Consider the following 18,302-nt stretch of genomic DNA (forward strand, 5'->3'; position numbering starts at 1 on the left):
TAGTTGAGCGTGAAAGTAAAGCTTTTTGGTTTTACCTTCCAAATCACAAGAGAAGAAGAGATGAAACAAAAAGGAAAACAGCCTTATGTTAAAGGAGAACACCTTACTGGATGCTTCACACCAAACTGGTGAACTCCATTCCGTATTTTAACTTGCACTTCATGCTACCTGTGGAAAACATAGCCTAATTTGGGTGTATAAGAGGTGAGATCTGTATTAATTAGTCTTAAAGCTCTAATGTACTTCTCTACCATAAACTGAGGACCAAATCAAATAGTTGAAACAACTCTACCTCTGTACGCACATTACTATGTCTTTAACCACATCACTGAGTTACAGAATATTCCCAATTCTTCTCAGAAACAAATAAAAACACCAAATAACAGGAAGAAGTAAATAAACAATGGATGTGACCCAGGAAAAAGAAAATCTGCTTTGCATGTATGTGACTTATAACCAATATGATAATTGATAATCTATGGTCTACACCTTGCTATGAATGAACATGTGTGTGAATGTCAGCTGGTGCAAACAAGACTCTCCGTTTAGAGCTCGGGTTTTCTTTCTTTCTCACGCCATCCTGCTCTGCTTTGTGCTCCTTTTCCAGAAAAGAAGCAGGTGAACATTTAGATACTGTCCATGTACAGCAAAATGTCAAGAGTTCACATTCCAAGGACTCACACCCCATAATTCACATCTTGCAGAAACACAGGCTTTTCTTTCTTAAAGATTATATAATAGACCTCTCGGGCTATGCTTTATAGCCTTCACACATTTATTGTTCCACTGTCTTGTCCTGGATCAGAAATTAATGAGATCTTCCTTGCAGTGAATTGAGGGACAGGGATATTGAAATCCTGATATTTCTGTATCAGTCCCAATCGTCTTTGATTTTTACAAAACCATATTCTTGCGGTTGGTGAAATCAGGATTAATTTCTCTGTCTGAACATTAACATGACCTCCCACTACCACACTCTCTACATACCTCCCCTAAGACCTTGAAAATAGAAACGATACAATTTCTCTCTTTTTTGTTTCGGCCTGTAGGAGTAACAGCCTGATTAGTAATTACCTGTGTAAGAAAGAAAGAGAGCCCCAGCAAAGAGTGTAGGAGCATAAAACTGCTATAAGAGAGAAGTCAGGTCATACACTTTGCATATTAGTTTCTAACAGAACGTGTTCTCGGTGGACAGTTTTAGATAGTATGAGAATGAGATGTGCAGAGAGGACAAGCTCTAGTCAAGTATCTACATCCCAACTGGGACACAGGATAATCAGGAATTTTCAGCAAAAGATTTTTCCTCAGAGTACACCAAATTGTCATTTTGTACCTGCTATACATTTAACATCGTTAATGTCTGAAAAAAAAGGGGGAAATGTTTAAACATCAGCAAAAAGCTGAGGGGTTGCTTTGGTTATCGAACCCCTCCCTCTGCATTTAAAGGTTGTGGATGGCCATCTCTTGCATCTAACAGGATGGTTCTTCTTCAAGTCAACTGCTGAGAGAGAAGTCTTCTTCCACCAACAGTATCTCAGTATCCCTGATGCTGAGCACCTGAAGCTAGACAGCCACCAAAGGACATTTGTCCTTTGTGAAATACAACAATTAGAGCATCAAGACAAGAACTGGGAAAGAAACTGAAGAATTAGTGACAGATGGGAAGACTGCAGACACAGCAAGAGCTATTATGAGGCTTCTGGCATACTTTAGAGCTGAGGTTGTACAAACACTGACTGGTTCTTATGGACCCTCTACCTGGGGAAGCCACTATATGGCTCCAGGGTTCTCTGGGAAAGCAAAGAGGAGACAGCCATGGAAAGGAAACCCCTCATGTTATGCTGTGAATTTCTGTAAATGCTTCACAGCTTTTCTACATCAGCTGAGGAAGCAGTGCATGGGCTTTCTGTTCTGCTCACTGGAAAAGAATATGAAAGAAGCTCTGAAAACCCCAGGGAGAGGTATTGCAAGTTGTAAAAAGCATTTGTACAATATGGAAAAAACCAAAACTTCTTTCTTCCTGACACCTGCGAAGTGAAAGATGAAAAAACACATAAAACTATCCTAAAAATGCACACTTTTTCTTTAGAACTTGAAAGGCCCACATGATTCAAAAAATATTGTATAAAAACTCCATTGGGATTTATGTTTATTATAGTATTCTTCACACCTCATTCTACTACAGTTTATTTGCTACTTGTTCTGCAACTGCTAAGGAGTTTTGTTTTCCAGCTAGTTGCTCAATAACTACATGATGGTCTGTAAAAGCACAGAAGATTCTGACTATTGAGGAAAAGAGAACGTAAACATATTTTAAAATAATCCACAACTTCATCTTTGTTTCTGTCTCCTGATCTGCACACTTTCTATCAACTTCATTCAATTTACACTTTGACGCCTTGCTTTATCTAGCCATTATATTGGGTTTATGTGGCAATTAACAAACTCAGGTTTTCTGGGATTTTTGAAAAGAGAAAGGATCTAGATTTCTATGAGTTTTGTGATATATTCCTTACGCGACTGTGAAATTACTTTTTTTTTCCCCACTTACAGCATAGGGTTAATACCATCTCATTTTCCCAAATACATGGTATTGCAGATGTCACGTAGCTTCAGAAACGTCAAAATATATGCCAGTAATACACTGAAATAATTACTCTCATTTGTACTACGTTCCAGAGTAATACTTGGTATAATCAGTGTCTTCCTTTTACACACCTTGCGTATTTTTCCCATAGCATAGTTTAGAGAGGTATCGTCTTTCAAAGCAAAAACTCAGCTTAACCCAGAAGACCTAAAAACTTTCAAGTAAAAAACACTGGAAAGTTCCCTAAACTGAAAATGGAGAATTATTACAAATATAGTAAAACATTCAAGTGTTCTTAAGAATATTTACAGAACACAGCACATTTTATAGTCAGATTAAACTAATCATTAGATAAATAGTTTTGACATTTATATTTTCACCAAGGTGATTCATACAATGTTTTAAAATGTCGGCACGGATATAATTTTTCAAAAAAGTTATAGTTTGACTTACTGGGAAGTACAGAAGAAGTGATCCAAAAAGAATGGTTTCCAACAGCACCAGCCCTGAAGCCCTGATACTCTAGAAGACAAAAACCAACACAAAATATTAGGAAATTCTCTCTGTGTGCCATTTAGATGCTGGGTTCTTTGCAGAACGTACCTTCACTTTTGTCAGTATAATGCTTCCACAGTAATGCTTATTAAAGCACAGTATTAAGCTGTCTGTCATATTGGCATGCTCCACATTCTTTAATTCACAGGCCCATTACAATGGTTGTGTTTTACAAAACCCAATTTAAAAAATCACTCTTTCCTATGCTAAATACTATTCAACACACATTACCTGCATATGTTTTGAAACTGCTAAAGTTGCTCTCAAGTGTGAAGAATTATGGATCATGGGAATTTCAGATATGAATTTAACTGTAGAATTTGTTCTGTACTATTTAAATTTCAAGAAGTCCTTCGAACATTTTTACTTATTTAATATTAATGACTTGGCTTCTATAATACGTATGAATAATCTACAATTTTACTGAATACAGAGTGTGCTCTTAGATTGAAAGCGCCTTTATTTTTCCTGAAATTTTGTGCAAAGTTGTTGATTCAGATGTTAACTTGTCAGGATTGTAAAATAACATGACATTTCCTCACTGATTCTAATGCAGTCTCTCCATCATAGTTTTGTTACATTTTAAAATAAAAAAAATCCTTTTTCCTAATACAAAGCGTATTCCAGCAAGTTTGATGATTTATGTATAGTGCATCTGCACCTTCTCTTAAAGACAAAACATCAACACTGTTTCCCTTTTCTTTAACCATCTCCTTCCCCTGAGATATTGTTTCATACGCTGTTCTGGAAGAAGGCAGTGCTTTCCTGACTGCAAGTAGTGCAGTCAGATAGGACAGAGAGGAGGCTTTGCCAAAAATCTTTTGAAAAATCCCCTTCTTTCGCATCATAAAATTCTCTTGTGGGCTGGAATCAATGGTTCGTGGCATTCTCTCTAATGGCTTTAGATGGGAGAAGTTTATCTTTCAGAAGTAAGGCAATCATCAAAAAAAAAAATCTATCTGAATGGATTTACAGACAAATTTTTGATGCTCTGGGGTCCAGTTTCTGCTTGCAAAAGACTGGTGGAATTTTCTAAATAAAAATTCAGCTTTTCAGCAAATCTATAATCTTACTCAGATTTCCTATTTCATCATTCATTTTTTCAAGTCGTCACTTTTACAACATCTAATGTACTGAGCATAGGTTGAAAGACCTAAATTCTCAGGAAGCCTTTTTAGTATGAGACAATTATGGAGCTACCTAATTTCTAGCAATGGTGAAATTTTGCAGCAAAGGTTGTCTAAAGCATGTGTATCAGTGGAGACATCATCAAAATCCTCCACAAGTCCCCACCTCAAAAATTATCACGAGAAGTTACTTCCAATGGGTATTCACATCAAAGCTTCCGTTTTAAGAAAAACATTAATATAACAGCTCCAGGGGCATCTTTGTGCTACTGATGCTATTTTAGTCACAGTTAAAGCCTGAAGTGAGAATTATGAATGGTTTTCCACTGGTCTTAAGATGATGATGGTGGCTATTTGGTTCAACCACTGCAAGATTTTACCAGGAAAATCTTGGGAGCACACCTTATTTCCTTCTTTTTTGGCCAGAATTTTTCATGTATTCAAGAATCATTATTACGGCTTCTCTTTTCCAGACTTCTGCAATTCTTTCACTTTTTCTTGTGGATCTTAACCTTAGACTTTCATATTAAAAGTTTCATATTAAGGATTGCAAAACTGTTCTGCTACCTGTCTCTAAAATCGCACCCTGAAACTGAGACATATGTATTTCTAGCAAAATTTTCATGGGACTGATATGCTTCCATGAAATGTTTCTTAAAAAGCAAAGCAAAACAAAACACCAACAGCTAGCTAAAATACTGTAACTATCTTTCTGAATAGAATGCAATGCCTGTCTTAGCAATTGCTGAAACTTGAATATTGACCCACAAGTGCAGCTTATATTTACACTGGGTTCCCGCAACACAAGGCATTTGTTTCAAGAACCCAAATTAAAGTGTTTTGGTTTGGGTTTTTTTCCTCTATTATGATGTTGGGTAAAGCATAAACACAATCCCAAATGCAAAAAGCTGGGAAACTGGTAACTGAAATGCCAGTGCCAGGTTTTTTAGGCTCAAGTGATCCCATTGTTCAATGACATATCAAATTCAATTGAGTCAGTACTTTATATAATTTATTTCTGTCACTTGGATAGATGGGCAGCCTCACCCACTAGTCTGCTAATGTAAAGATGGTCCAGCACTCCCATACTGCATTTCCCCATGCAACAGCCCTGCCTCACTTCATCTAGAAGGATGCTCCAGAGAGACACTCACAAAGCATATATATCAAGAGAAAAAAAAATTGCCCAAAACACATTGATTCTGTATTTGCAAGACACTCATTTGTTATAAGCATCCCTAAACAATAAACAAAGACCCAAAGGGATGATAGTATCTTTTATGGCTGCTGTAATAAAATTTTTTATGTACCCATATTTCTGTATTCAGATGCATTCAACTTTTTCAAATGGCACTATAAAAATCAATACATATAGACAACTTTTCAAGACTGCTTTCTGCAGACACTTCTGTTCTTCTCTAATATAACACCAAAAAGCTGGAAGTAAATGTTTAGATGCCAGTTATGAAGCCATTAAATGGAATACTTTCAGGTTATTTTAATTAAGAAGTGACTAGACTCCCAATTATTTTATAGCTTAAATGTTGGAAGCTATGGATTCATGCACACTGCTTTGACATGTTTAATAGAAAGTGCAAATATTTTTACAAACTATAAATGGCAGTATGAGTTAGTTCACATTTCTAATGAACACATAAATTTAGCCTGGGTGAGACATAAATCTTGTGTGCAGCAGATGAAAAAGAAAAGCTTAGAAAGCTTAGAAAAGGTTAAAATCTGCCTCCGATAATACAGATTTCACACTTTGTGATGTAAATTTCCCAGCACTATAGCATAAATTTAAAAAAAGCACTACAGGACCATGTCCACAAGATTCCTTATATGGCCCCGACTCTGCCGTAGCTGGGAGCTCCACACATCTTGATACAGTTTTTCTTCACAACATCTTTGTAAGACAACGGCACTTTACTCATCGGGAATTAATGCAGAGGGGTCTTGCCCAACACCACACAAGACACTGGCAGAGGTTAGTGAACTCACGTCTCCCGCTATCGATCAATACTCAAACCACTGAAGAAGCTTTTTTTTTTTATTTTGTACAATGCATTTGGATACGACAGAATGGCTGAGAAAGCAGCTGAAATGGGTATCATAGGGAAGATGGAAACGATCTAAAAAAGCTTGTCTTCAAACAGCTTCTGTGTGAACATCCTTTTCTAAACAACTCTTTTGCATCCTAATCAGTCTTTTCTTATCAAGCTTTTTTCTGGGTGGCATGATCATAAGATAACCTGCAGGGGCAAAGAACTTCAGCACTTCCAGCTCTTCTTTCAAAACAATGAATGAACCCATGATTTTCTTCTCACCTGTGTTCCGGTAGGAACCATTCTCTGTGAATTCTGTCTACGCACTTCTGTTTCCTGCCCTAAAAGAAGTACGGCTTACAGAGCAACACTAGAATTCAAAATGAGCTTGAAGCCAGGTTTTGACTGTGCTTTTATCTGTCTTTGATACCTGGAGAATGGGGGTTTTAACCCAAAGTTTGCAGATAGCACAGCTCTTCTTAACAGGACTCTTCAGCAAATGGAGTAGACATTCTGGCAGAGATGAATGCCATCCACAGTGATGAAGAAAAGCACAAAACTTCAAGTAAGAAATAGTACAACCAAAGAACTATTTTTGCGTAAGCGTCAAGAAAAAAATGCAATGGAAATGGGAGCATCAGAATTCTCCCGAACTACATTTCTGAAACTCTGTTAACTTTCTCTACTGCAAAGAAAAGGAGATATTTTAATAACAAAAAAGTAACATGAAAGTTTTTGGTTTAGAAAAAACACATACATTGATTTAAAAATATATGACTTTTTTTCTTCCAATAACCCCCATTATAGCCTAGGCGGTAAGGTAAAGTATTCATCCAGCACTGAAGCTTTAATAAGAGGGAATAGTTGAAGAGGGGAAAACCAAAACTAAAGCAGGATGTTTTTAAATTAATTTATTAGATAAAGATATTCTATATTTGATAGATGGTATTTCCACCAGTCTCTGAGCACCAGTTTTTCCACCAAAAGTTGAATCCTTCACTGTACAGACTTTGCAAATACAGGCCCCTAAGGCATGGCTCTGGGCAGCATCACAAATGCTTGACTTTATGGGAATCTGCAACATGCACAGCAGTGAATATGCCCACGTACTTCAGGAAAAAAGCCTTTGCTCTTTTCAGAAAACAAATGAAAGAATGGAAACAAATAACTCAAAGCCTCCACCAACTGTTGTCCACCTATACTACCTGTACAATTAAAATTCTCCAATAGAATTCACAGAAATGAGGGCATTTTAGGATATAGCCCTGAAATTCCACGCAGTGGGATTTTCTTCCACTTGCATGTAACATTTGCTCAATTTCTTTTTCTCTTCCTTAACAGCTGCTTGGTTTTTTTGCATCTGCCTTACTTGTTGGCATTTATTTTTGTTTTTGCTTATTTATTCCTCTGGCTGTTCATCTTGTGTACAGTTTGTTTATTGCCGCTTTGTCTGTGTGCTCATTTCCCTTTTGGGGTTTTATTTCTATGTTTACTTATTTGTGTCAGTAAAACTGTCCTTTCTGGTTTTCCGTGTCTCACTTAATGGTTACACATTGCTGACACCTAAGTGATACTGCAATGTATTTTTCACTTCTAGCTTCATACTAACTTTCATACTTAGCTTAGCTACCTCTACCATGTATTTTCCACATTCTCTAGGTTTGTCTGCTTTTTAATTAACTGAGATCTTGGTTAAATAATAATTCCAATCCTCTACCACTCTGTAGGCCTTTCTTATCCCTGCACCGCATACAAAAAACATTCCTTTGTTTGATTTTGAAGAAAAATAATGATTGAACTACGCAGTAGCGTCAATCCAGCCTCCATCCAGAAATACTGGAATCAAACCAAAAGGAAGCAATTAAAATAGTATGGCATGTATTACACTAAAGGTCAAGACCAGGTATGTACTGGTCTCTACCATCTTCTTCATCCTGAGCCAGAGGTTTTTTAGAGAGTAGCTACCATCCTTCAGTTCTGCAGTGAACAATAAAGTCCACTAAGACAATTCCATCAAATCTGATGCAAGTTGTCAGCCATGAGAGCAATTCAAGTGAACTGCAATCAGGTGTTTCATAGGAAGCTATCAAAAGGGCCAGCTAGCAAAATGCAAGATAGGTTTAGGTACATGGTAGCAAATGCAAATAATGAAGTAGTGTGAGGACACAGGACATAAAGGCCCCTGTTTGGTGGGGTTGGTAACTTCTGAATCACTGGGTATGTAATGCTACACCTAGACAAAAAAATCAGCATACTAGAACAGTAAAATGTCTTGCATCTGTATGTAATGTACTTCAAGAGGCGTTTACGGAAAAAGTGAGTTCAAGTAAACTAGTGTGACTTAGGCAGCGACACAGGACTCATAGCCGAGCACATGTTATTCAGCCACGCCAGACTGGGCTGGCACTCCAACTCAAGGAGGAAGACACTAGAAATATTCACAGCAGCTCCTCTCAGCTGGGATGTAGCTACTAACAGTTGTGAGATGCTTCTGACCGTTTTGCATTTCAGTGACTACTCAAAGTTAAATGAGTGTTGGTGATCTAAAGTAAACTTAAGTAAACTTAGTAAACTTAAAACTATTCACGAAGTCAAGAAATACTCACAGTCATTACTGGCTCAGAGGTTAGACAGTACCTCCGTGTGAGATTCAGGATTTGACTGCAACTCTGCATCCAGGCATAGGGTCAGAGTTATGGCACAGGACATCACGCTACATGATGTGGCATATTCAGTCCATAAACAAGTTGAGGAGCAGCTACACTGAAATTGCCTTTGTAGGCTTCCCCTTGGAAGACAAGACATAATAGTGGCTTACGGTAATCCCATGGCAGATTCTTTTGGTCAGTCAAGCAAGATGCGCTGATGGAGAGGAGACAGAGCCTTGGGGTAAGGGCAAGGAAAGCAAAATCAGGGTGCCGGGAACAGAGGCAGCCCTGTGAGAAAGGAGACCTTGCCAGACCTTGGTGTGGTCCAGACACATAGACAGTCAGAGGCATTTTTCTTAACTGTGTTTTCAATACTGAAATCTCAGTGCAGCATGTACAAATATTCTGAATTAGGAGGACAAGGAAGTAGAGGCTGTTTCATTACTTCTGCTCTCCTGTGAAGCAAACATAGTAGTCTCTCCGGAGCAATTCCTTTATGGAAAGCCTCATTTACTGTTTATTAGAGAAATACAGCTATTTACTTTCTCAGATATCTTTTCTCATTAATAAAAACAAACCAAAAAACACTATTACAGGAGGGAAGCCATTCACCATAGGTCTGTGCTGTTCTGTGAACGGCAGTCCAGCTGAGACAGAAGCACCCCTCTAACACAGAGTTACTCACAGGACTCATCCAAACCAGCAGTACTGGGGCTAACGCCTGCTTTGAAAACTGAAGACTTCAACAGAAGAAGGAACAATGAAAGAGAGAGTGCGTGCCCAAGTGGAATATGTTAGAATCTTTTTATATACCTTTACTGGAAAAGAGATAAAAACCCTAACATACTACCGCAAATACAGAAAACTCTGTGACCACTCATCAGTGCTCTAACAAAAGTAACATGACTGAGGTGCATGCTTCAATACCATGCAGGTGTTTAATGTGCAGATCATCCTGATTCCATTATGAGTTTGATGTCTATAGCTTTTCTAGGCAAGGAGCTAACATGTTAGAAATATACAGAGAGAAAACACAAATGTATTGATCTGAAAAGAAAAAAAGAGGTGAGATGGAACGGGCAGGTGAAGCTAGAAATAATACGGGTCCTAGGGGTCACATCTGTAAACAAACATTCATTTGCAAAGTCCTGTGACAGGAAAAATGACCAGTGAAACTTGAAACTTGCACAACTTCTCATAGTAAGATCACCACCCTTTTTTCTCTTGAATATATTAGAAAAGGAGGTGTCTGGATAGGGTGGCAGAGCAAAAATACCTACTAATCTACAGAATGGATTTGGAGAAACTGAAAGAAGATGAAGTAACACTGCACCAGAAAAATTCTTACAAATAAAGGTTTCTTGTTCTCATCTACTTTATCCAAAAGAAAGTAAATAAGGCAAGTTCCAAGTCTTGATATTCTGCAGGATACCCTAATAAAGGGAATATGAACCTTACAAACAACTAACCATCAGCTGAAAGAAGACTGAGATGCTCTTTTCTTTTCACAGTTCCTGTTATCATTCATGTTTTGTATCTAATCTATAAACACTCTAATATGCCACAATGTGCATAATAAAAACTAACTAGTCTCATAGAATCACTGACTCATAGAAACATTTGTTGGAAGGGACTTCTACAGGTCATCTAGTCCCATCCGCTGGTCAAAGCAGGAGTACTGCCAACACTAGATCAGGTCAGCCACAGCTTTGTCTCTCCAAGTCTTAAAAACCTCCAAGAATGGAGGTGGGTAACTGATGTGTTACCCAGCTGACTCTGGTCTGGCACTTCTCTCCTAGTGAGAAAGTTTTTCCTAATGTCCAACTTAAACCTCCCAAGCCATAATTTGTGACTGTTGTCCCCTGTTACTTCCATCACTTGCCGTTACTAAGGAGAGTTTGTTTTTCTGGTAACTTTCCTTGACATCATTTTAATCCATTATAGTGAATAATATTGCTTTACATCAGCTAATTGATGTTTTACCTTTGTCAGTAGTTACAGCTTTACCTATCTGTGCAGTGTAACTTCATCTTCTTTCAGTTTCTCCAAATCCATTCTGTAGATCTGTTCTCGCAACCACCCTTCAAGTAGGCTGCTACTAGATGGCCCCTTAGCTTCCTCTTTGCCATTCTGTCGAAGCTTAGCTCCCTTCAAGCTCTACCAGTAGGTTATATGCTCTAGTCCCCACTAGTAGTCATCCACGGGACTCTCTCCAGTTTCTCCACACTGTTCTTGAACCACGGAGCTCAAAACTGGACCCAGTATTTCAGGAGCAGCCTCACTAGCACTGAGTAGAGAGGAGTAACAGCTTTCCTTTGTCTGCTGGCCATCATCCTGTTGCCCAGTATACGGTTTTCCTAGATTGTGGTGAGGGCTCACTGTTGGCTCATATTCAGCCCAATTCCACTGGGGCTCCCTGGTCTTCTTCAGCCAGGCTGCTACTCAGGACATTTGATTAATGAAAAGATCAGGATAAAATAAAGATTTAGACATACAACATATGAACAGATGCCTTTATTAAGATGATGGTATGAAGGCAAGGGGTTTTCATAGAGCTTCCTCATCCATCTCATTCCAAGACTGCGTTTCAGCCAGAGTTTTTTATCTATCTGACTACTGGTTCCAGTCTTGGATCTGAGGGAGCTGGAACTGCATGTGGCTGGAGCATAAAAATTGAATTTCATTCTCTATTCTTGGTATTACCTTCAGCTACTTCATAAAGAAACTGACCAAAACAACAGGGCAGCTCCTGGAGAAAAACTGAAATGGTGACTACAAGAGCTGAGGAGCAAGCACACGTAGTCTAACTCTCAGATGTCACTGGAGGAGAACAGGTAGAGCCAGATCACGTTCATGTCACAACACTTCAAAAGCGGGATTTCAGTGTTACTGCACTGTTTGGTTTGCTCCTGAGGCTTTCTCCATGGCAGGAAGGAACTATTCATCAGCTCCATGCAGGCTATTGCCAGTCCACCTCTCTCAACTTAGAGCTTTACTGTCAATTGCCTGTGAAACTAATGAGGGGATGGGGAGTTCCTAGGTAGCGCAGGCCAAGTACTCTCCATCTTACCTTCGTTTCCCCCTACCAATTGCCTTAGCGGAGCACATTTACTTGACTAGGCCTGCAAAAAATATTGTTTGTGAAGGGCTGCTTTGTGCCTTGGGATTTGCTCAGTCTTCAGTCTATCCATACTATCTAGACCACATTAGTAACCTTTGAGATAAACAGTCATTCCTCATCCCTGGATCTCAGAAGGTAACACCATTTCTGTGGCAAATCACATTAGGAAAGGAAAGTCATACGTGCCTCTTGGGCACTGCTAAAGGGTCATAAATAAATTCTTAACAATTATTTGCATGAGGGAAATTAAAAAAAAATGTAGCCAGCCAAGTTGCATCCAGGGTAACAAAACAAAAAGCTAAAATTATGCATAAACAAGCATAGAAAATACTGCATTTCAATTCTCTGTGGTCCTAAGCAATCCAGGAAATACAGCAGCATTAATTAGCATTGAATTTCTGACTGTCATCACACAAAGTCAGTGATATGAGTGTCAAAGTATTTTCAGAGAGGAGAAAAAAATAAGACATTAAAAGCCAAAATAAAATTAAAGTCATTCCGTATCTGCTACATTGTATATTACTGAATTAACAGAACTGTACACTTTTGGTGTCAGTCCAGGAAGACTGCAGATTTCTCCAGGGCCACACGTCACTGTGTATTATATGAGCTTGGTACCATGGAAACCTAGTGAGGGGAAAAGGTTGGCTATTTTTTTTTTTTTTTTTTTTTGTTTGCTTTCATTAAACAGTTCTGCCACTTTTACAATATAAAGAATGACCAAGTGGGGCTGTGATTTAAAGAAAATTTCCTTTTGCAAAGGTGGCTTACCACCAGAATGTGAGCTTGCCTTACAGATAAACGAGGCCTACAAGAAATTATTAGAAAAAAAGTGAAGACTGATTTCGTCCTTGATCTCAACTTTGAATATGACACATTCATACTTATTAAACTGTAAAGGGTATCTACCACTCAACGTACAGCTAGAAAGCACATATGGATACACAACAGAATGGTACAGAAGCAAGGAAACATAAAGAACAGCTACAGGTTTGCTCTGCTGTGCTAAGCTGATGTATTTGAAGTGACTAGATAAATTACTATGTAAAACTGTCTCAAAACAAGTGAAACAAAAAGCTTAGCTAAAGGCACACGTGACGGCAGTGTGCTCACTCTCCGGTGCTCCCATGAGGAGTAGCTCTGGCGTGACCCTTGTGGTGCAGGTCTGGCAGATCCATTCTACTCTGCGCATGAGGACACAGGAGATGTGATGAGAAGTTATTGGATCGTATTCCCAAATCTGTCTCTTACTTCTCTGAAAACCCTTCCTGTTCAAATTCTTGTTTCCTGGTATATGTGGTTCTTTACTTCTATCAAATGACAGAAGGGAGAGGAGATTTTGTCAAGTTGAAAATACTTGGCCTGAAGTGGAGCTGGTTGAAATGTTTTATTACCAGTTCCTTTTCTTACTAAAATACGCCTTCCCAGCAAACAAATTTTTTCAGTATGACTATATTTTTGCTTTGATTTCCATGCGCTGTTTTTCTAAAGCCCATTGAACCTTTTTCCTGCCTCTTATCCCAATTACAAACACATTGTTATCTTTTTCAGTGACGAAGCTGTGTGGAGAAACTAACGTGCTAATTTCAGAAATTTTATTTCACTTGAAATTTCCCTTTAAGAAATAGAATCTAGAGATCCTTCTTTCTGTCCCTGAGGCTGAGCTACAGCAAGCAAGGTGTTTGGCTCCTCTGTTAAGAGACAAAAGCTGGACCTGCCAGCTCCCAGACAGCCGCCGACATTAAGAATAGCAGAAAAGAGTGGAACTGCATTTAATTGTTGTGGTTATCTTAATACTGTCCACACCTGGATGAGGACTACTAGGGACTAAAGAATGGGCACAAAAGCAACTGGAAGGAGTCCCCTGAAGCCTCAGTTAGGTACCCTGGAATGGTGCTATCATCATTTTTTTATTTTCTCAATAATAAATTCAGGGACTGATTAGGACTGCTACCCAGGAAAAGGGAAATTTCAAATGCCATAACAAGGCTATGCTTTCATTTTATTATTGCTGGTTGGCATACAAAATTCAAGCAACTCATTCCCAACTAACTGCAGGAAACACTCTTCACTTCAAGATAGAAATGGTTGTGCCTCTTTTGAAAATTTCTCTGTAAAATATTCAAGATGAAATTCTGTGCCCTGTTCAACCTCTTACCACACTGACAAATACTTTTAATGATAATTGTTCTATTTGAATAATAGCCTCCTAATAGAATATGGATTGCAAATACAGTAAATTTCATAGCAAAGGCTAATTTTCTAAAGATAGGCATTACAAAGACGTGCTGCCACTTAAGCTGTATTGGCAAATTATCAGAATTTTCTGGCATTTGCAGGTTTTGTGCAGTATTCCTAAAACAAATAAATATAATCCTCATGTTTTTTCATTTCCCTTTAAAGAATACTTACACAGAGGTCAATATTTTTTCTATTACTAGTTATAGCTGAGCTCAAATAGAATATAATTATTAAATTTACTTTTTACTTGAAAAAAATCAGCAAAAGCAAAGGTCAAGAAGCCATCAATCATAAATCAATTTCATTAAAAGTGCGCAAGATGTCAGGGATCCAAGAAATCCCCAAATACTTTCTTTTTCAATTCACGTGGCCCTTGATCCTTTGTGTTATACAAGTAACGAGACCCGTTACGATACATCATGATGAAGATAAGGTGTTCTGCATTTTGAAACATGGGTCCTGCTGCATATAAGTTGCGCTACACCACCTACAAGACAGATACTTGAAAAAACAGTATTTGTTGGTGAAGAACCCTCACAGTGAAAATGGTTAATGTCTCAGGGACATTTTTTCTTATAAGAGCAGGAATTCCTTCCTTGGGGACATACTGCTTAGATCAAGATACCTGGTTCTCACCAAATAGCGATGAATACATAGACCAAAAAAAATCAGTAATGAGGTAAATAATGCCTAAGTTCAGTTTCAGTCTATTCACATTCTTATGGTTAATTTAAAAGCTGAACATGTAAAGTGACGATCATCAAAATTCTGGATCACTTTAAGTGCCTGTTTCACTAGGTTATGCATTCAATTAACGCAGAAATGAAATGAAGATGCAAAGGCATTATGGTCTTCAAGAATAAAATGCACTTTAATATCGATAGTTGTTTAATCAGCAAGAGGTCAAATGGAATATACAAAAAATCTGATGGAATACAACCCCAAATTTCACAAGCAGGAGGTGGGGCTCAGTTAGCATGTTCCCCTGATTTAGTTTACAAATAGCTTCAGAACACCTGAACTGAATTTCAGCTTTCTTATTCAACATGGCATCACCTGTTACAGAAGAAAATACCACAGCTCACTAAAACAGTCTGTATAAATTGTAGTTCAATCATGTAGAAAGAAATAGTTTATGGCAAATTACAAGAGAAAAAAACAACCTGACTGCAAAGCTCAAGATTCTTAATACCTCAGAGGAAACAAATTGAGAATGAGGTAACAAGAGAAGGGTTAGAATAAATCTGATAAAGATAAAAAAATCTCATTATTCACATGACTGAGAAGGCAAATGAACTATAGATGAAGATCATTATACTAATTTCAAATCAAACAAAAACTCATAATTCTGAAGATTTTAAATCCAACTGCAGTTTGTTTTATTCACTTTTACTTTACAAGAGCCAAGTGGCTAAACCACTCCAAACTAATAGCTTATGATTGGATCTGAGAAATGCTGATCCCAAAAATGGTGAGATTTTTCAGCTCTTCAGAATTTATTACGCTAAATAATCTCTTATTAAGTTTAGATCATGGATTGTATGTTTCACTGGAAATAAAAGCACATTTGCCTTTGAAAGAAATATTGCTATGTATAACTTAATTCTTCTTCCTACCACTGTATTGCTGAAAGCCCCAGCCCCAGGTCAGCCTCAGGTTATCATGGACCCTGCACAAGGAGAAAGTAAAAAAGACTGTCCTTCCTCCACAAAGTTAAGAGTTTAAGATAAGGGACAACAGACGGATAAGGACAGATGGAAAGAACAATGGAACAACAAGGCAACATCACATATCGTAACAAGCAATCAGCAGTGCCAGCCTATTAGTATCCCACCCGTAGTCACATACTTTGTCAGCACTTGAATCTGAAAATGTGATACAGAGAGCAGGGGATGTTCTCAAAAAGCCTCTACCAAGCATGAGGAAAGTATGAAGGGAACAAGGGGTGTTTTTTGAAAAATGTAACAAGATGATGATGATGGAGGCTGGTGTTGACGCTTCTGCATCAAAGAAATGGCATCAGGAGAGAGAGAAAAGCTCATGTGGGAGTTCAAAAACCAAGAGGTATAGCTCATGTACGATGTCAAGAGGGAGATGCTATGAGGACAACACAAAGTGGCAGGACAGAAAACTGTTTGCAGCATCATTTTTAATAATAGGCCATGACTGCATGTGCCAAGGCCAGTTGAAAGGACATTGCAGCAGTCAAGACACAAGATAACAAGCTGAGACAAGAATTTTAGGTCTGTGGACCAGCACAAAACATGTATTAAAAGGGAACTCGGAAGGAGTTCAGCAAGGCTTAGACATAGCCGGAGGCAAAGTGAGCTCCAGAGTCCAAAATGATGTTAGGTAACAAGCAGGTTGCTACAGTAACTAAGAAAGCAATAGCTGAGATGTCTTCGAGGGAAGCAGGAGGAGATGAAGGCTTCTTTTCAGCTATATTGATATTGATGAGAAGATGTCAGAGGAAAATGCCAAGATTTTATTCCAGACAGAGGGAGGCACGGCTGGGACAGGGAAGGCAGAAAGCAATCTGACTGTGTTCACAGCACAAAGTCCTAAAGAGAAGCTGACAGCATAAGGCTGCTGCTTGTGAGCTATAAACCTTCAACTTTCACCCAAAGAAATGAAGAAAAGAATGAAGAACAGGCATATGTTTTAGTCTGAATGATCTGTGTTGAGCTTCCACCACATGATACAGCCAAAAAAACCACATGAAAAGAGCACATAAAGTTTCTCTGAGGATGCTACCATTAAATAAAAGTTTTACAATAAAAAAAAAATTAGTAAAAAATGCAAGACTTTTCCTAGAATAAGGTTTCCAATACAGTTTTATTTCTGTTATTTGAAAGTTCTCATGCTACATTTTTTCCCAATATTGTTTGTTTTCCCAGTTTCTTCATTTAAGCTATTTCTTCCTTCCCTTTGAGTGAAACTTTTTAAAAAAATTATTTTCTCATCTTCAAATGTGCCTCTCCTTAGTTATACTGGTTTTCAGTGTCAAAATGGGGTCCAGACACTGGCACATTGGAACGCAAATCCCAGCTCCATCAAAAACCACATTTCAATCTCCAAACCTTGGCCCTGTCTATTGGCCAAATGCTTTTCCCAGAGACAAAGAGCTCATCAAGCAAATGATTGTCACCATGAAATTCTGCAAGCCTTTCTGGTTGAAAAGTCCCTCCACTACAAATCAGGCTCACCCTCAGAATAGTTCTTCTGAACCTACACTTAGACCCTTAAAACAAAAAGAAAGGCCTACTTCAGACAGAAGTCTGCTCTTGGAAAGGGAGGCATGCCAAAGACTTTGTGCAAGCCACCAGGGACTTTGCTATTGCTATTGATTGTACAAGCAAGGTTCACAGCAGCATACAACTCCAAGACAAATAGCAGGATAAATAAATAATGTTGCTGTTATTCTGCTGACATGATAGGAAGTCCCTTCCCAGCAATCTGTAAATGCTTATTCACAAACCCAAATGAAACTTCAGGTAAATGCAACTGTCCTGAAGTTATTGCATTAAAGCATCAGTGGGGAAAGCTTATTATCATGTGACACACCATTCGGTCTACTCAGCTTCCCTACAAGGGCCACAAACACAAGACTCATCAAGAATCAAAGACAGAGGGTAACAGACAACCAAAAATCTTGACAGTTAGCTCAGTTTAATTTTTAGCTCTGAAACAGCTTTGGCAAAATTATTCTATGCTGTAATAGTTCTTGTTGTTGGAAAATATATGCTGAAATTCAAGGATTCAATTATCTTTATTTTACATAATTTATTTTAAAAGTGAAATCATAGTGTAATACAATTAAACTTACATATGCCTTCAAGGCTACTACAGCCTTGTCTCTGGTGACAGCTATCTTCCTGGCCAGCACCCTACACTGAAAGCGCACTACTATCAGCTCCATTAATTTGAACATTGGGGCTCTATGTTGTAGAGTTTTGTGGAGTATTGGCGGAACAGAAG

General features: G+C 38.2%; 1 protein-coding gene across 1 annotated transcript in view; it reads right to left on the bottom strand.

The window, feature by feature from the left end:
* GPR158 (G protein-coupled receptor 158) overlaps positions 1–18,302 on the bottom strand; it is a gene marked incomplete at its 5' end in the record, with an annotated part of 208,475 nt that overhangs the window by 84,978 nt on the left and 105,195 nt on the right. Inside the window, one exon of the mRNA XM_009275250.1 lies at positions 3,041–3,109. Coding sequence (XP_009273525.1) covers positions 3,041–3,109 — 69 coding nt within the window. The remainder of the gene's footprint in view (positions 1–3,040; positions 3,110–18,302) is intronic.

The sequence above is a fragment of the Aptenodytes forsteri genome, unplaced genomic scaffold (genome assembly GCF_000699145.1).
Source record: "Aptenodytes forsteri isolate BGI_AS27 unplaced genomic scaffold, ASM69914v1 Scaffold336, whole genome shotgun sequence".
Classification (NCBI taxonomy): Eukaryota; Metazoa; Chordata; class Aves; order Sphenisciformes; family Spheniscidae; genus Aptenodytes; species Aptenodytes forsteri.